Source organism: Gorilla gorilla, chromosome 1, assembly GCF_029281585.2.
Source record: "Gorilla gorilla gorilla isolate KB3781 chromosome 1, NHGRI_mGorGor1-v2.1_pri, whole genome shotgun sequence".
Classification (NCBI taxonomy): Eukaryota; Metazoa; Chordata; class Mammalia; order Primates; family Hominidae; genus Gorilla; species Gorilla gorilla.
In genome coordinates, this window is record NC_073224.2 from 19,082,168 (window position 1) to 19,101,029 (window position 18,862).

Genomic DNA, 18,862 nt, shown 5'->3' on the forward strand with positions numbered 1-18,862 from the left:
GGCTGCCCTGCCACTGCCTCTGCCCCAGAGTTGGGGCCTTGACAGCCTGGTTGGAAGGGGACACCCCAGCCCTGCCTCAACACCTGGGGGTCTCCATAACTACCACAGGCAGGTGGGCGACCCCAAAGATCATCCCAGGACTCACAGTACCCCCTGAGAACATGGACAGTATGTGGGGGTAGCAATGGAGGGCAGGATGGTTATCTTCTCCCAGGTAAAGCCATTTAATCCTTTCAGTTTGGGACAGAATAAGGCCTGCCTCTTTTTTTTTTTTTTGAGACCGAGTCTTGCTCTGTCGCCCAGGCTGGAGTGCAGTGGCGCGATCTTGGCTCACTGCAACCTCTTCCCGCCGGGTTCACGCCATTCTCCTGCCTCAGCCTTCCGGGTAGCTAGGATTACAGGTGCACGCTACCACGTCCGGCTAATTTTTGTGTTTTTAGTACAGGCGGGGCTTCATCGTCTTGGCCAGGCTGATTTCGATCTCCTGACATCGTGATCCGCCTGCCTCCCCCTCCCAAAGTGCTGGGATTACAGGCGTGAGCCACCACGCCTGGCCAAGGCCTGCTCCTCTTATCTATACCCCCTACCCCTGCAGCTGTGCCGGGGGAAAGCTGGGCAGTTTCCCTCCTCCGAGCCCCTGTACGTACCATGAATTGTGGGACCTTCAGTGCTTTTCACTTTTGGGAAAATAGCTCCTGCTGGGGCTACAAGATGGAGTGTGAAGAGGGCCTTGGGCCACAGGGAGGCGCCTGTGGACTAGGGGTAGTTCATGCACCCCTTCTTTCCCCAGAGGGGCTGGACTCAGGTGAGTATGGGGGTGGCGGCTCCTGCACTTCGACACAGGCAGCGGGAGGGTTTTCTCCCCATTCCCTCTGCACTCCCAACTTGAGCTATACTTTTTAAGAAAGTGATTCACCCTGCCTTTGCCCCCTTCCCCAGAACAGAACACGTTGATCACGGGCGATATTTTTCATTGTGCCAAAAAGTTGCCATGACCGTCATTAAACCTGTTTAACACCAAATAATAAGGAAAATAAAATAAAAAATTCGGGCATGGTGCAGAAACTCACTCCAAATAAATTAGCTACCAAAATACTTATATAATGGTGGAAATATTCCAAAATTCCATATTTTGGGATTTATACACGAAAGATAAACAAATTAGAGGCCAAGAGGCTGCCGGAAGGGAAAAACGGGGCCTGGGAAGGCCGTTGCGAGGAATGAGCTGGGCCTAAAGAGGCCACTGGCAGGCAGGAGCTGGACCTGCCAAAGTAGCCGAAAGGCAGGAGCTTTGGACTGGGGAGGCTGCAGTGAGGCGAGAGCTAGCTGGGCGTGGAGAGTCCGCTGTGAGGCCAAGGCCGAGGCCGGGCCCGTGCAGGCCTTCGAGAGGCAGGAGGCTGGGCCTGCAAAGGCCCACTGGAGGTCAAGTTCTGGGCCTGAAGACGCCGCCAAAAGTCAAAAGCGGGGCCTGGGAAGGCCGCCGAGAGCCATGAGCTGGGCTGGGCTGAAAGAGGCCACTGGGAGGCAGGAGGAGCTGGGCCTGGAGAGGCTGACTCGAGGAAGTTTTGCACCTGGAGAGGCCGCCGAGAGGACGGAGCTGGGCCCGGGGAGGCCGACTTGCTGCTCTTCCCGGCCCAATTCCAGGCCGACTTCAGGACGATTTGGGCCTGCAGAGGCCGCCGGGAGGCCCAAGCTGGGCCTAGAGGAGCCCACCGACCGGAGGCCGTTTAGGGCCTGCAGATGCCATCGGAGGGCAGGACCTGAGCCTGGAGAGGCCACCGTGAGGCCTGAGCTAGGCCTGGGGAGCTTGGCTTCGGGAAGTTGTGGGCCTACCAGGGCCGCTGGGAGCTGGGCAGGAGCTGAGTCCAAAGACGTTGTTGGGAGGCCAGAGTCGGGCCTGGAGACGCAGCCGGGAGGAAGAGCTGGGCCTGGAGAGGACGCCGGGAGGCTGCAAGTGGGTCTGGAGAGGCCGACTTGAGGAGGCCCGGCCTCTGCCTCCCGCATGGCGGCCTCTGCAGGCACAGGTGTTCCTCCTGGCTGCATCTCCCAGCCCAGATCCAGCCTCCCAGCAAACAAGCTCTTTTGGCTCAGCTCCCGCCGGCGTTTGTAGACCCCGAAGTTTCTGCAACCAAGGGCTCAGGCCCACATCCCGCCTCCAGTAGCCTGAACAGTCCCAGCTCCGGCTGGAGAAGAACGTCTGCAGGCCCCGCTGTTGCCTCCCAGGGGTGTCTCCAGGCCCAGCTCTCGCCCCACCGCGACCGCCCAGGCCCAAGTCCCTGCCTGCCTCCCAACAGGCCGCGTGCGACCCTGCTCCTCCCTCATGGTGGCCTGTTGAGGCAGGGGCTCACACTGACCTCTCTCAGCGTGGGAGGGGCCGGTGTGAGGCAAGGGCTCACACTGACCTCTCTCAGCGTGGGAGGGGCCGGTGTGAGGCAAGGGGCTCACGCTGACCTCTCTCAGCGTGGGAGGGGCCGGTGTGAGGCAAGGGCTCACACTGACCTCTCTCAGCGTGGGAGGGGCCGGTGTGAGGCAAGGAGCTCAGGTTGACCTCTGTCAGCGTGGGAGGGGCCGGTGTGAGGCAAGGGCTCACACTGACCTCTCTCAGCGTGGGAGGGGCCGGTGTGAGGCAAGGGGCTCAGGTTGACCTCTGTCAGCATGGGAGGGGCCGGTGTGAGGCAAGGGCTCACACTGACGTCTCTCAGCGTGGGAGGGGCCGGTGTGAGGCAAGGGCTCACACTGACGTCTCTCAGCGTGGGAGGGGCCGGTGTGAGGCAAGGGCTCACACTGACCTCTCTCAGCGTGGGAGGGGCCGGTGTGAGGCAAGGGCTCACGCTGACGTCTCTCAGCGTGGGAGGGGCCGGTGTGAGGCAAGGGGCTCACGCTGACCTCTTTCAGCCTGGGAGGGGCCGGTGTGAGGCAAGGGGCTCCCGCTGACCTCTGTCAGCATGGGAGGGGCCGGTGTGAGGCAAGGGGCTCCCGCTGACCTCTGTCAGCCTGGGAGGGGCCGGTGTGAGGCTAGGGGCTCAGGCTGACCTCTGTCAGCCTGGGAGGGGCCGGTGTGAGGCTAGGGGCTCAGGCTGACCTCTGTCAGCCTGGGAGGGGCCGGTGTGAGGCAAGGGGCTCCCGCTGACCTCTGTCAGCATGGGAGGGGCTGGTGTGAGGCTAGGGGCTCAGGCTGACCTCTGTCAGCCTGGGAGGGGCCGGTATGAGGCAAGGGGGTCAGGCTGACCTCTGTCAGCCTGGGAGGGGCTGGAGTGGGGCAAGGGGCTCAGGCTGACCTCTGTCAGCGTGGGAGGGGCCGGTGTGGGGCAAGGGGCTCAGGCTGACCTCTGTCAGCCTGGGAGGGGCCGGTGTGAGGCAAGGGGCTCAGGCTGACCTCTGTCAGCGTGGGAGGGGCCGGTGTGGGGCAAGGGGCTCAGGCTGACCTCTGTCAGCCTGGGAGGGGCCGGTGTGAGGCAAGGGGCTCAGGCTGACCTCTCTCAGCGTGGGAGGGGCCGGTGTGAGGCAAGGGCTCACCCTGACCTCTCTCAGCGTGGGAGGGGCTGGTGTGAGGCAAGGGCTCACCCTGACCTCTCTCAGCGTGGGAGGGGCCGGTGTGAGGCAAGGGCTCACACTGACCTCTCTCAGCGTGGGAGGGGCCGGTGTGAGGCAAGGGACTCACACTGACCTCTCTCAGCGTGGGAGGGGCCGGTGTGAGGCAAGGGACTCACACTGACCTCTCTCAGCGTGGGAGGGGCCGGTGTGAGGCAAGGGACTCACACTGACCTCTCTCAGCATGGGAGGGGCCGGTGTGAGGCAAGGGCTCACACTGACCTCTCTCAGCGTGCGAGGAGCCAGTGTGAGGCAGGGGCTCATGCCTCTGGGCAGGGTGCCAGAGGCATGAGTTGGGCATCAACAGGCCACCGTGAGGGAGGAGCTGGGCCGCACGCGGGCTGCTGGGAGGAAGGCAGGGACTTGGCCCCGGGAGGCCGCCGTGGGGGCAAGAGGTGGGCCTGGAGAGGCCCCTGGGAGGCAAGAGCGGGGCCTGCAGAGGGTGTTCTCCAACCAGTGCCGGGCCCGTACAGGCCACCAGGCGGCTGGAATGAGGCCCAAAGAACTTGGCTGGAGAAAGTTCGGGGCCTACAAAGGCGGTTGGGAGCTGGGCAGGAGTTGAGCCAAAAGAGCTTGCTTACTTGCTGGGAGGCAGGGCCGGGAGATGCCAACTTCAGGACAACTTGGGCCTGCAGAGGTCGCCGGGAGGCCCAAGCTTGGCGTGGAGGAGCCCACCGACCGGAGACCATTTGGGGCCTGCAGATGCCATCGGAGGGCACGAGTTCATCCTGGAGAGGCCACCATGAGGCCTGACCTGGGCCTGGGGAGCTTGGCTTGAGGAAGCTGTTGGCCGACCAAGGCCTCCAGGAGATGGGTAGGCACTGAGTCCAAAGAGGTCGTTGAGAGGCAGGAGTCGGGCCTGGAGACACAGCCAGGAAGAGGAGCTCGGCCTGGAGAGGACGCCCGGAGGGTGCAAGTGGGTCTGGAGAGGCCAACTTGAGGATGTTCTCGGCCCGGAGAGGCCGCCGCAAGGGAAAAACTGGGCCTGGAAAGGCTGTTGTGAGGAATGAGCCCCACGGGCCTGAAGAGGCCACTGGCAGGCGGGAGCTGGGCCTGCCGAAGCGGCCGAGAGGCAGGAGCTTTGGACTCGGGAGGCCGCAGTGAGGCGAGAGCTAGCTGGGCGTGGAGAGTCCGCTGTGAGGCAGAGGCTGGGCCTGTGCAGGTCTTCGGGAGGCAGGAGGCCGGGCCTTGTCGAGGCCTGCAGAGGCCACCGAAAGTCAAAAGCGGGGCCTGGGAAGGCCGCCGGGAGGCATGAGCTGGGCTGGGCCGAAAGAGGCCACTGGGAGGCAGGAGGAGCTGTGCCTGTGGAGGCTGTTGTGAGGCAGTAGGCTCATCTGCGGAGACTGCCGTGAGGTAGGGTATGGGCCTAAATAGGCCATTGGGAGTCATGAGCTTGGTCTGTAGAGGCTGACTGGAGAGAGTTCTGGGCCTGGAGAGGCTGCCGGGAGGTAGGAGCTGGGCCAAAAGGTTGAAGCACATTTACATTTATTAGGCACTTCATTTCCATTATTACACTGTAATATATAATAAAATAATTATAGAACTCACCATAATGTAGAATCAGTGGGCGTGTTAAGCTTGTTTTCCTGCAACTGGATGGTCCCACCTGAGCGTGATGGGAGAAAGTGACAGATCAATAGGTATTAGATTCTCATAAGGACAGCGCAACCTAGATCCCTCACATGCACAGTTCACAACAGGGTGTGTTCTCCTATGAGAATCTAATGTTGCTGCTGATCTGACAAGGTGGAGCTCAGGCGGGAATGTGAGCAAAGGGGAGTGGCTGTAAATACAGACGAAGCTTCCCTCACTCCCTCACTGGACACCACTCACCTCCTGCTGTGTGGCTCCTTACGGCTCCATGGCTCAGGGGTTGGGGACCCCTGCTCAAGTGCATCCAAAGCGACCCTTCCCACACCAGTCTTCATAGTGGTCAAGGGCAGCAACCACTTAGCTCCCAAGGCATGTGCCTCAGCTGGCATTTCATCACAATCAACAGTAAGTGGTAGCTTGAGTCATTGTGAGGTCACTTCCTGGAAATCACCAGCATCCCATTTCCCACTGGCAAAGAGCTCAGCACTGCCCCCTGGGAAACCAAACCTATGCCCCAATCCCATCTGTGTGGGTTTATCTCCCGGGACCCTTCCTAACATATTAGTCAGAGTCCAATCAGGAAGCATAAACCACTCAAAAGTTTAAAGTGGTAAAATTTAATACGGAGAATTATTCATTATAACAGGTGAACAGCATAATGAGAGATAGGCTAGCACAAAGTAAAGAGAACTCTAGAGAATACAGGACTAGCCCAGGCCAGGCATGGTGGCTCATGCCTGAAATTCCAGCAATTTGAGAAGCTAATGCAGGAGGATTGCTTAAGGCCAGGAGCTAGAGACCGGTCTGGACAACACAGTGAGACCCTGTCTCCATCCAAAAAAAGAAAAAGGTTAGCTGGGAGTGGTGGTGCACACTTGTAGGCCCAGCTACTCGGAATGCTGAAGTTTGAGCCTGGGAGGTCAAGGCTGCAGCGAGGCATGATTATGCCACTACAGTCCAGCCTGGTGACAGAGCAAGACCCTGTCTCAAAGAACAAAACAACAACAACCATTTACAGATAGAAAAGAGATAGAGCTAATAAGCTAAGGAAAGATGTTGAAATGTGACAAGTAAAGTAACATGAGGTCTTTTATCTATTTAAAACAATCAAACAAAAAATGACTTACTAAATTATAATACCCTGTGCTGGCAAAGGTGCAGTGAAATGGGCACTTTCTTATACTATGAGGGGTGTTTAAATTGTATATAAGCCTTCCCGGGTAAAGCTTGTCAATTTTTTTAAAATAACGGAGACAGGGTCTCACCATACTGCCATACCGCCTCCTCCAACTCTTGGCCTCAAGCAATCCTCCTCTCTTAGCCTCCCAAAGTGCTAAGATTATAGCTGGGAGGCACCCAAAACCCTGTCAATTTACATCAAGGGTAATGAGAATGTCCATTCACCATGACTCACAGTAATCTTACTTCTGGGGAGACAATTCAATCTAAACAAAAGGTCATCTGTACAAACAGTAAAAATCTGGGAGTAGCTGAAGACAGAGTTGGTAAGTGAAATAAGAAACAGTTCTAAGAAATTAAACTATGATATCAATAGGCACCTGGTATAAAAGGTCAGTTGATGTTAGCTGCTACTTTTTTGTTGTTTTGAGACAGGGTCTCACTCTGTCACCCAGGCTGGAGTGCAGAGGCCTGATCATGACTCACTGCAGTCTCAGCCTCCGTGGGCTCAAGTGATCCTCCCACCTCAGCCTCCCAAGTAGCTGGGACTACAGGAACATGCCACCACACTAGGCTAATTCATGTATTTTTCTGTAGGGATGGTGACACCCCCTTTGTTTCCAAGGCCTATCGCAAACTCTTGGCCTCAAGCCATCCTCCTGCCTCAGCCTCCCAAAGTGTTGCGATTACCAGTGTGAGCCACCACACCTGGCCAGCTGCTACTTTTAGCAATATTATTATTATTATTCCACTCAATTAAAAATTATTATTTTCAAGGCTATGCAACAGTATGTCTCCTACAGCGTAATTGTAAAAACATATACAGTCGCCGTCCCTCAGTATACAGAATTAGTTCCAGCCCCCCATCTCTGCATATACCAAAACCCATGCTTACTCACGTTTCGCTGTCACCCCTCTGGAATCCACGTATACGAAAATTCCAAATATTAGTTGGGCATAGTGGCAAGCACCTGTAGTCTCAGCCACGTGGGAGGTTGAGATGGGAGGATGGCTTCAGCCTGGAAGGTTGAGGCTGCAGTCAGCTGTGATAGCACTACTACACTCCAGCCTTGGACAACAGAGGGAGACCCTGTCTCAGAAAAAGAAACAAAATAAAACAGGTTAGAAATTGTAATGAGGTCTGTTGGGCAAAATTCCATATAAGCAAAGTATAAATTAATAAAGCAAATCGTGATAAATTAGTACGACTGACTTTCTGGAGTTTCTGACAATAAAAGTAAGGAAAATGCAAAACACAAAGACAGAGAGTAAAAAGAGAAATTAGGAAAGCATTCTACATGTTTAATAGGAAGACACTGGGCATGTTCATGCAGCGGCAGTATGTCGTGACATGACATACCTTGGAGAGAAGTTAACAGATGAGGAAGTTGATAAAAATCATCAGAGAAGCAAAATAGTGGTAGTGACACTCAAGTAAACCATGAAATTTCCATAACTTATGTCAGCAAAGTGGGAATATTGTACAGTGTGTGTTGAAGTTCCTATACAACATTGTTTATCTGTCTTTGTTTGTAAGGAATGTATATACTAAGAGTTCTTCTTGCTGTCAAAAGAATATGTGTGAATAAGTCACTTTAACTTATTCTTCTGTTTTTCTTTTATCTTCCTGCCATCATCCCACAGCCTTACTTTAGAAATTTTTTCTTTAGAAAATTGAACAAGTGCTCCTTGTGGTGACACATACCTCTAGGATGGGAGGCAGGGGTGGAAGGGTCACTTGAGGCCATTAGTTTGACACCAGCCTGGCCAACAAAGTGAGACCCCCATGTCTACAAAACAATTTAAAAATTAGCCAAGTATCATCATGTATACCTACAGTTCCAGCTACCTGAACTTACGGAGAAAGTTCAGGGCCTGGAGAGAAGGCTGGGAGGCAGGAGCTGGGTCTAAAGAGGCCATTGTAACGATGGAGCTGTGCCTGTGGAGGCTGTTGTGAGGCAGTAGGCTCATCTGCGGAGACTGCTGTGAGGTAGGGTATGGGCCTAAATAGGCCATTGGGAGTCATGAGCTTGGTCTGTAGAGGCTGACTGGAGAGAGTTCTGGGCCTGGAGAGGCTGCCGGGAGGTAGGAGCTGGGCCAAAAGATTGAAGCACATTTACATTTATTAGGCACTTCATTTCCATTATTACACTGTAATATATAATAAAATAATTATAGAACTCACCATAATGTAGAATCAGTGGGCGTGTTAAGCTTGTTTTCCTGCAACTGGATGGTCCCACCTGAGCGTGATGGGAGAAAGTGACAGATCAATAGGTATTAGATTCTCATAAGGACAGCGCAACCTAGATCCCTCACATGCACAGTTCACAACAGGGTGTGTTCTCCTATGAGAATCTAATGTTGCTGCTGATCTGACAAGGTGGAGCTCAGGCGGGAATGTGAGCAAAGGGGAGTGGCTGTAAATACAGACGAAGCTTCCCTCACTCCCTCACTGGACACCACTCACCTCCTGCTGTGTGGCTCCTTACGGCTCCATGGCTCAGGGGTTGGGGACCCCTGCTCAAGTGCATCCAAAGCGACCCTTCCCACACCAGTCTTCATAGTGGTCAAGGGCAGCAACCACTTAGCTCCCAAGGCATGTGCCTCAGCTGGCATTTCGTCACAATCAACAGTAAGTGGTAGCTTGAGTCATTGTGAGGTCACTTCCTGGAAATCACCAGCATCCCATTTCCCACTGGCAAAGAGCTCAGCACTGCCCCCTGGGAAACCAAACCTATGCCCCAATCCCATCTGTGTGGGTTTATCTCCCGGGACCCTTCCTAACATATTAGTCAGAGTCCAATCAGGAAGCATAAACCACTCAAAAGTTTAAAGTGGTAAAATTTAATACGGAGAATTATTCATTATAACAGGTGAACAGCATAATGAGAGATAGGCTAGCACAAAGTAAAGAGAACTCTAGAGAATACAGGACTAGCCCAGGCCAGGCATGGTGGCTCATGCCTGAAATTCCAGCAATTTGAGAAGCTAATGCAGGAGGATTGCTTAAGGCCAGGAGCTAGAGACCGGTCTGGACAACACAGTGAGACCCTGTCTCTATCCAAAAAAAGAAAAAGGTTAGCTGGGAGTGGTGGTGCACACTTGTAGGCCCAGCTACTCGGAATGCTGAAGTTTGAGCCTGGGAGGTCAAGGCTGCAGCGAGGCATGATTATGCCACTACAGTCCAGCCTGGTGACAGAGCAAGACCCTGTCTCAAAGAACAAAACAACAACAACCATTTACAGATAGAAAAGAGATAGAGCTAATAAGCTAAGGAAAGATGTTGAAATGTGACAAGTAAAGTAACATGAGGTCTTTTATCTATTTAAAACAATCAAACAAAAAATGACTTACTAAATTATAATACCCTGTGCTGGCAAAGGTGCAGTGAAATGGGCACTTTCTTATACTATGAGGGGTGTTTAAATTGTATATAAGCCTTCCCGGGTAAAGCTTGTCAATTTTTTAAAATAACGGAGACAGGGTCTCACCATACTGCCATACCGCCTCCTCCAACTCTTGGCCTCAAGCAATCCTCCTCTCTTAGCCTCCCAAAGTGCTAAGATTATAGCTGGGAGGCACCCAAAACCCTGTCAATTTACATCAAGGGTAATGAGAATGTCCATTCACCATGACTCACAGTAATCTTACTTCTGGGGAGACAATTCAATCTAAACAAAAGGTCATCTGTACAAACAGTAAAAATCTGGGAGTAGCTGAAGACAGAGTTGGTAAGTGAAATAAGAAACAGTTCTAAGAAATTAAACTATGGTATCAATAGGCACCTGGTATAAAAGGTCAGTTGATGTTAGCTGCTACTTTTTTGTTGTTTTGAGACAGGGTCTCACTCTGTCACCCAGGCTGGAGTGCAGAGGCCTGATCATGACTCACTGCAGTCTCAGCCTCCCTGGGCTCAAGTGATCCTCCCACCTCAGCCTCCCAAGTAGCTGGGACTACAGGAACATGCCACCACACTAGGCTAATTCATGTATTTTTCTGTAGGGATGGCACAGGTCCTTACCCTGTGCCAGCAGCTCGTGTGCAGTGATCCCAGGGGACAAGGCAGTGACTGACATGTTCCCTGTCCTCAAGGAGCTTTTATCATGGCTGAGAAGATGTCAGACATCTCATTAGATGCAGGTGTGATGGGATCACATGAGAAGGTAGCCCAGGTCAGGCTGGAGGTCAGGGAAGGCACCTTGGAGGGAAGGACTTTTAAGCTGAGGCTTGAATGAGAAACAGAAAGCAGGTAAACCCAGGGGTGCTGGCCAGGACCTGTGCAAAGGTAGGAAGGGGGCCCAGCGGAGGAAGCGAAGGCCCGGGTGCCTGCAGCACAGACGCTGGGGAGGCCATGGCCAGAGGAGAGACTAGAGAGGCAGGTGGGGGTGGAGCAGGCAGAGGGAGCGGCGTGGATTTCACCTTAGAGCAGGGCTGGCACTGAGAGGTTTCAGCAGGGCAAGGCCAGACAGGAGCACACTGCCAGTGCCCTTTACCCTACCCTAAGCCCTTGCCATCTCCCTCCAGGTGGTGCCAAGAGGGCTCTGAGAGAGGATGTGGGGCCCAGCAGTGAGGCAGGGACCCCGTCTGGCCCTGACCCTGGGCTCCGCTGGTGGGCTGGGATGGGGAGGAGCACCCCTTTGACCCGCTCTGAGAGCCCTGTCGGGGGTCCTGACCCTCACCCCAGACTTGGGCCATCTCTCCCCAGCTCCGCAGGGCCCGGTTGGAGGAGGCCATGGCCCTGTTCGGTTTCTGCAGTTCCTGTGGGGAGCTCCAGTTGTGGCTGGAGAAGCAGACAGCGCTGCTCCAAAGGGTGCAGCCCCAGGCTGACACCCTGGAGGTCATGCAGCTCAAATATGAGGTACAGCCCTGGGAGCTTGGCACCTCCTCCTTGCCTTGCCCCTGCCTCCCTGTGGTCCGCTGCTGTGACTCAGTTTTCCAATTTAACTACGGTCCTGCCTGGGGGAGGGGAGCAGAGAGCTGGCCTGAATTTCGAGGGCCTCCTGGCCCTTAAGGACTCGGATGGCTGTCTTTACAGGGGCAGGCAGCGTGGGCATCCCTGTAGCAGAGAGCACCACTCAGGTCTGTCATAGGCTAGAGGGAAGTGTGGGAAGAGAAAAAGTCCCCCAAGAGGGCTGGGTCCTCCTTTTCCCTAGAACTTCCTCACTGCCCTGGCTGTGGGAAAGGGCCTCTGGGCTGAGGTCAGCAGCTCTGCTGAGCAACTGAGACAGACATATCCTGGGAACTCCACACAAATCCAACGACAGCAGGAGGAACTGAGACAGAGGTGAGAATGAGGCAGGAGTGCAGGTGGTGAGGCAGGCAGGCACAGTGCCCAGCCCGGGCCTGACTCACTGGCCTCCCACCATGCCAGGTGGAGAGGCTGGACGTGTCCGAGGCACAGGGAAGGGGCAAGGGACAGCCAGTCTGGCAGCTTCTGTCATGTGAGGCTCTGGCCAGGGCTCCAGGATGGATGGGGAGGTGTCCCTGTTGTGGAGACAACCTTGTACCCTCTGCCCAGGTGGGGGCAGCTGGAGGCTCTGAAGAGGGAGAAGGCCGTGCAGCTGGCACACAGTGTGGAAGTGTGCAGTTTTCTGCAGGAGTGTGGACCCACACAGGTCCAGCTGCGAGACATGCTCCTCCAGCTGGAGGCCCCGCAGCCAGGGAGCTCAGAGGACACCCGCCACGCCCTGCAGCTGGCCCAGAAGAAGACCCTGGTGCTGGAGAGGAGGGTCCACTTCCTCCAAAGTGTGGTCGTAAAGTACGGCCAGCGCAGTGGCGGCATTGGGAGGCAGTGAGGACCATGGGAAGGCGTGGGCAGGGCAGTGGAATGAGGAAGGGACAGAAATTGGGATGGGGAGAGGATAGGTAGGAGGGCTGTGGCAAAGATGGGGGGATGATCAGGAGAAAATGCTCCTGGGGACAGGAAGAGCCCTATGTTTTTTTATTTCTTTTTGAGACGGAGTCTTGCTCTGTCGCTCAGGCTGAGTGCAGTGGCGTGATCTCGGCTCACTGGAAGCCCAGCCTCCCGGGTTCACGCCATTCTCCTGCCTCAGCCTCCCGAGTAGGTGGGACTACAGGCGCCCGCCACCACGCCTGGTTAATTTTTGTATTTTTAGTAGAGACGGGGTTTCACCATGTTAGGCAGGATGGTCTTGATCTCCTGACCTCGTGATCTGCCTGCCTCGGCCTCCCAAAGTGCTGGGATTACAGGCTTGAGCCACTGCACCTGGCGAGCCCTATGTTCTTGCTGCCCCCAGGTCAAGGGTGGGGTGGGCATTGAGAGTCACCACCACTCTCCCAGGGGGATGCAGGTTTGGAGAGAGGACATATGCCTGGGGCACCAGGCCCAGGACAGGGCACTGACTGTGCAGTGCGCCCTGTCTCCCAGGGTTGAGGAGTCAGGCTACGCAGAGAGCCAGCCTCTGCAAGGACAGGTGGAGATGCTGCAGGGGCTGCTGAAGCAAGTACAGGAACAAGTGGCCCAACAGGCCCGGCGCCAGGCTGAGACTCAGGCCCGGCAGAGCTTCCTGCAAGAGAGCCGGCAACTGCTACTGTGGACAGAGAGTGTCCAGGCTCAGCTGCGCAGCAAGGAGGTGTCGGTGGATGTGGCCTCGGCTCAGCGGCTGCTGAGGGAGCACCAAGACCTGCTGGAGGAGATCCACCTGTGGCAGGAGAGGTCAGGACAGGAGGGCAGAAGGGGTGCACTTTGGGCTGGGCCCAGGGCTCTCGGCTCTGGGTTCAGGCCCAGAAAGAGCATGCGGGAAGTAGTGTGAATTCCCCAGGGAGGGGCCCAGACTGGTTGGTGTCTGGCATGCTGCTTGAGGCAAGTTTACACAGAGGAGAATAGAATCTAGGACTGGGTCAGGCAGCCTGTACACTTCGAGGAGAGACCCAGGACACTGAGCTGCCTGGGAGGCTCTCTCCAGCCCAGGCCCGGCTGGCCCCCTCCAGGTGGGCCCGATGCATCGCTTTCAGGGCATCTAGCCTCCCCTGCCATCCTGGTAACATGGACCCCAGTGGCCCCTAAGTGGAATGGCTCAGGACCCACCCACGGGTCTGAGATCCCCACCTCCTTAGTAAGGTGGTGCCTCTCCTCCTGCAGGGATGATGTTATGGGCTGGCAGGCAGGCAAGGCCACCAGGGACAGTCCACAGGCTGTGCCCCTCCTGAGGGCACTTGACAGGTGGTCAAGTGGGCACTGAAATGCATCTGGTCCTCAGCTTGCCAGACTCCAGTACCTGGTTCTGCAGCGGCTCAGAGGAAGTGGAGCCTTGCTCTAATTCACACAAGGGTATTACCTGTTCCCAAGCCACCTGCTGAAAGGGGCACCTTTTCTAATTGTTCAAAGCCTCCATGGGGGCTTGCAGTGGCCCTGCGGCCAGGTGCTTTTGTGGCTTGCGTGATTTTTCTGTCTCACGCTGTGCTGCCTCCGCATGTCCTCTAGGCCGGGCATCGGCCGTTGGCAGTCCACACTTAAGGACGGCCGGCTGGAGCCGATGGGGGCTTGGGAACCCCTGCATCCTAAGCACTCTGCTGGGCCTATCACATTCAGTGTCTCATTCATGATCCAAGATGCGTGAACCCTGGAGGTGAGAGGAGAAGGAGGCTGACGAGGGAGCCTGCTGGGGTTTGACTCTCTGCCTGTCATCCTGGTCAGGCTGCAGCAGCTGGAGGCTCAGAGCCAGCCCATGGCAGCCTTGGACTGCCCAGACTCCCAAGAGGTGGCCAACACTCTGAGGCTCCTGGGGCAGCAGGGCCAGGAGCTGAAGGTTGTGTGGGAGCAGAGGCAGCAGTGGCTGCAAGAGGGGCTGGAGCTGCAGAAGTTTGGCCGAGAAGTGGATGGTTTCACTGCCACCTGTGCCAACCACCAGGCCTGGCTGCACCTGGACAACCTTGGGGTATGGAGCAGGAATGTGGAGCTAGGCTGTCACTCCCCATCACTGGAGGGAGCTCATCCCCTTGAGTCCAGAAGCCAGGCTGGGCAGGAGGCCCCTGGGGCAGTGGCGGGTGAGATGGTCCTGACCCCCATTCTCCCACGCATGACCTCAGGTCTCTGCACTCCCAGGAGGATGTGAGGGAGGCCCTGAGCCTGCTGCAGCAGCACCGGGAGTTTGGGCGGCTCCTGAGCACCCTGGGGCCTTGGGCAGAGGCTCTGTGGGCACACGGCGAGAAGCTGGTTCAGAGTCAGCACCCAGCTGCACACACGTGAGCCTGGCCTCAGTCTGCAGCACCTGCAGATGACCCTTTCTCAGCCTGCACAGACGGCCGCCCTGGGGCTGGGAGAGTAGGGGGTGGTGGAGAGTGCACCTCGTGCTGGGGTGGGAGTCCTCTCCCATGCCCTCCTCCAACTCCCCCGGCCCTCCAGGGTCAGAGAGCAGCTGCAGAGTGTCCAGGCACAGTGGACCAGGCTCCAGGGGAGGAGTGAGCAGAGGAGGAGGCAGCTGCTGGCTTCCCTCCAGCTCCAGGTGAGGGGCTGGGCCCAGGTCGCATGAGGCCTCCCTGAAAAGAAAGCCTGAGACCCTACAGAGCTCTGTGCAGCCTACAGAGCACTTTCCTCATGCGCTATGTCATTCAACCTCTCAACACCTTCTGTGAGGCAGGCAACACAGCTCAGGTTTTTCCTGAGGAGGAAAACGGGGGCTGTGGCCACACCACCCTCAGATGCAGGGCTAGGCACCAGCCCCCACCCGCCGTGCTCTGAGACCCACTCTCGCCTGGTTCTTGGCAGGAGTGGAAGCAGGATGTGGCAGAGCTGATGCAGTGGATGGAAGAGAAGGGGCTGATGGCTGCGCATGAGCCCTCCGGAGCGCGCAGAAACATCCTGCAGACACTCAAGCGGCACGAAGCAGCTGAGAGTGAGCTACTCGCCACCCGCAGACACGTGGAGGCCCTGCAGCAGGTGGGGGACACGGGACAGAGGGTGCAGAGCCTCCTTGTCTTCAAATTCCCAACCCTACTGCACCACCTGTTTTCATGGAAGAGTCTTTGAAGGAAAAATCAGCCTCAGCGTGAACCTAGAACCTCCCCCCGCAAGCCTCCTTGATGCTGCTGGCATCCCCTTGGCACCCAAACCAGCCCCAAAGCTGCCGCCATCCATCCCTTCCCCCACAACTCTCCGTGGCAAGTCCCAGAGCCGGCCACCTCTACCAGAACACGGTTCTCCCCAGCCACCAACCTAATGCCGGCTCACCCCGCTCTATTTGCAGGGGTCAGAGGAAAGCCCCCCTACCTGCAGTTTTGGGGCCACGTGAACTGCTTTCTTCCAGGCAGCCCGTGGAGTGCAGCTGTGGTCACCCCCTCACCTCCACTGCCACCCAGGTCCAGCCTGCTGCGGCCACTGGTGGTACCAGCAGCTCAGCCAAACTCCCTGGGCCTTTGTCTCCACTCCAGGTTGGGAGAGAGCTGTTGAGTAGGAGGCCCTGCGGCCGGGAGGACATACAGACCAGGCTTCAAGGCCTTAGAAGCAAGTGGGAAGCTTTGAACCGCAAGATGACTGAGCGTGGGGACGAGCTCCAGCAGGCTGGACAGCAGGAGCAACTCCTGAGGCAGCTGCAGGTCCACTGGGAAGAGGGACAGGGCACAAGAGGGAGACGGAGGCCGGGCTGGGCTGGACAGAACGGGGAGGGAGAAGTCTGGGTGTTCTGCTGACCCTGGCTCTGCAGCCTTTGGAGGCTTCTGGCCTAGGACAAGCTGAGCGTGGCTTTCCGCTCAGTCGGCCAATGCAGGATTCTCTCCTGTGTGCCCAGCGGGTGGTCAGCACCACTTGAGTTCCCCAGGGAAGAAGAAGCGTGAGGGAACAGGGGAAGATTGGGCACTTCTGGCCGAGGGTTGGCAGTGGTGGGGACAGAGCTCCCTGGTGAATCTGGTCCTAAAAGTCCAACAGTCCCAGAGCCCGGGAAGGCCACTTGCTGTGCTGTACACAGAGAACCTAATGCAGCTCCATGCGTCCCTCCCAGGATGCAAAGGAGCAGCTGGAGCAGCTCGAAGGGGCCCTACAGAGCTCGGAGACAGGGCAGGACCTGCGCTCCAGCCACAGGCTGCAGAAACGGCACCAACAGCTGGAGAGTGAGAGCCGGACCCTGGCTGCCAAGATGGCTGCCCTCGCCTCCAAGGCCCATGGCGTGGCCGCCTCCCCGGCCATCCTGGAAGAGACCCAGAAGCACCTCCGGAGGTGGGGCCTGTCCTCCCACCCACCTGTGTGTCACTCCTCCATGTGAATTTAAGGTCCCACAAGATGGCACCCACAGGACCGGGGTGTCCAGATCTCCTCCCTTATGAGTAGAGTCATTCTGGGTTGGGAGGGTCGGAGACCCCATTATGCATCCTTAGCAGGACCCCCACAGTGCGGTCAGGCGAGTCATCTAGGCCATGAGGTGGGGCCCTGGCGCCCTTCCACTGCCTCCCTTTGTCAGATGGGGCTTTGCTCTATTCCCTGGTCTTGTTCTTCACGGGCCCTGGCTTGGCCAAGGAAAGAACCAGGAGCCTTGTGCTCACTCTGTTCCCAACCTCTCCCATCTCTTCCTCCTCCTCCTAGGCTGGAGCTTCTGCAGGGGCATCTGGCCATCCGGGGCCTGCAGCTGCAGGCCTCAGTGGAGCTGCACCAGTTCTGCCACCTGAGCAACATGGAGCTCTCTTGGGTAGCCGAGCACATGCCCCATGGCAGCCCCACCAGCTATACCGAGTGCTTGAATGGTGCCCAGAGCCTTCACCGCAAGCACAAGGTAATAGCCCTCTCTTCCTACAGGATTGCCGACATCCGCTTCCCAGACCTTAGAAACCCTCTGCCCCTACTCAGGTGTCCTGGCCTCTAAGCCCTCACCCCTGGGTATCCCAATTTCCAAATCTCTGCTCCAGCTATTTTGACCCTGGGGGTCTTGCCATGATTGGGGCCTGGAGCCATATCCATGGCTCTGCTCCGGATGCCCCTGGGTTAAGGGCAGCAGCCTCTCAAGCCACTCTGTGGCAGGAGCTCCAGGTGGAGGTAAAAGCTCACCAGGGGCAGGTGCAACGGGTGCTGAGTTCTGGGTGGAGCCTGGCAGCCTCAGGGCACCCCCAAGCCCAACACATCGTGGAGCAGTGCCAGGAGCTGGAAGGCCACTGGGCAGAGCTGGAGAGGGCATGTGAGGCGCGGGCCCAGTGCCTGCAGCAGGCTGTCGCTTTCCAGCAGGTAGGATGCAGAGAGGTGGGGTTGGGGGAAGAGGCAGAAGTCAGGGCTCCTTGAGGGGCCACCTGTGGGACTCTCAGGGAGGCGGATCAGTGGTGGGGGCTCTGGGCTGGGAGCTGATGGGTGCCCCTATGGGCACAGAAGCCCCTTTGATGCTGGAGAGCAGGGGCAGATGTCTCCAGGGCTGACGGAGGGTCCTGTCTGAGATCCTCCAGGTGAGTTGGCCCCACTCTTGGCAGTACTTTCTGGATGTGTCAGAGCTGGAGGGCTGGGTGGAGGAGAAGTGGCCGCTGGTGAGCAGTCGGGACTATGGCAGAGACGAGGCAGCCACCCTCAGGCTCATTAACAAGCACCAGGTACCACGTCCTGAGCCTCCCCTGCAGTGTGGTCTGGGTGATGATGGACCACGGGGAGAGGGCTGTCACCCTCCCTCTCTCAGAGGCACGGAGCCCTGCTCTTGCTTCCTGGAGACACAGACAGCCCCATCCCCACTGCCCACCCAGATCCCACAGTGCCCCTTCTTCCAAGGCAACCTGGGCACTGTGATGTACACGCTTTCTCCCTTCATCTTCTTACGAGTCTTGCCTCTCCCTGTGGCCTTGGGGTTTCTCTGCCTCCTCTTGCTTCCTCTCTACCCCACCCCTGGCACTTCTCTCCTCTGTCAAGGTCACCTGCCCAGCCCACTCCACATCTCCCACAGGTGTCTTCCTCCCAGGCTTTACCTGTCATCCTTTGAATTAATTAAATGCCCTTCATGAAGCCGACCTCCTCCCACAAACATCCCCTGGCTGAAGGGAGGGAGGTCTCGAAGTCCCCTTCCTCACTCCTGAATTCGGACTCCCAGAACCACACAAGCTTCAAAGCCTGGAGCCCACGGCAGTCCCGGTTCCTGCTGTCACTGAATTGTCCTCCTGTCTGGGCATGTTTCCTGCACAGCCCCAGTTGCAGTGTGTTCTGCGACAGGACCTTCAGAGAGGGTCTTTCTAAAGGCCTGTAGCCTTGGCCTCACGGAGCACCCATCTCCCGGCTACACCGGACAGCTTGTTTAACTCTGCCTCTCTCTTACACATGGATGTTGGGGTCCAGTCTAATGCCTCCTGTGCCCTCCCTTCCTTGGCCCAGATTAGCCAGCATTCACCTTTCCCTGCTAAATAATGAGCCCTCAGTGGGCACAGACCAGGTGTTCACTTTATGGAACAATAAGTACTTACTCCATCAGTAATGGGTAGATGGATGCTGGGTGGGTGGATGGATGAGTTGAGGTAGATGGGATGGGCGTGTGAGTGGTGGGTGAATGGATGAGGATTGGTGACTGGATGGGTGGGGGACGGA

The 18,862-nt window shown here is 56.8% G+C and overlaps 1 protein-coding gene and 1 pseudogene across 1 annotated transcript in view; one reads left to right on the forward strand and one right to left on the reverse strand.

The window, feature by feature from the left end:
• Positions 1–2,933: 2,933 nt before the first annotated feature.
• On the reverse strand, positions 2,934–10,079 carry LOC129532068 (nascent polypeptide-associated complex subunit alpha, muscle-specific form-like; annotated as a pseudogene).
• A 390-nt stretch (positions 10,080–10,469) lies between these two features.
• Positions 10,470–18,862, forward strand: part of LOC129534593 (spectrin beta chain, non-erythrocytic 5-like) — a 30,954-nt gene continuing 22,561 nt past the window's right edge. Inside the window, 15 exon segments of the mRNA XM_063701711.1 lie at positions 10,470–10,506; positions 10,891–10,919; positions 11,072–11,224; positions 11,520–11,650; positions 11,885–12,157; positions 12,755–13,042; positions 14,024–14,264; positions 14,432–14,571; positions 14,732–14,831; positions 15,095–15,265; positions 15,757–15,921; positions 16,323–16,537; positions 16,901–17,087; positions 17,333–17,533; positions 17,770–17,886. Of these exon segments, the coding sequence (XP_063557781.1) occupies positions 10,470–10,506; positions 10,891–10,919; positions 11,072–11,224; positions 11,520–11,650; positions 11,885–12,157; positions 12,755–13,042; positions 14,024–14,264; positions 14,432–14,571; positions 14,732–14,831; positions 15,095–15,265; positions 15,757–15,921; positions 16,323–16,537; positions 16,901–17,087; positions 17,333–17,533; positions 17,770–17,886 (2,448 nt within the window).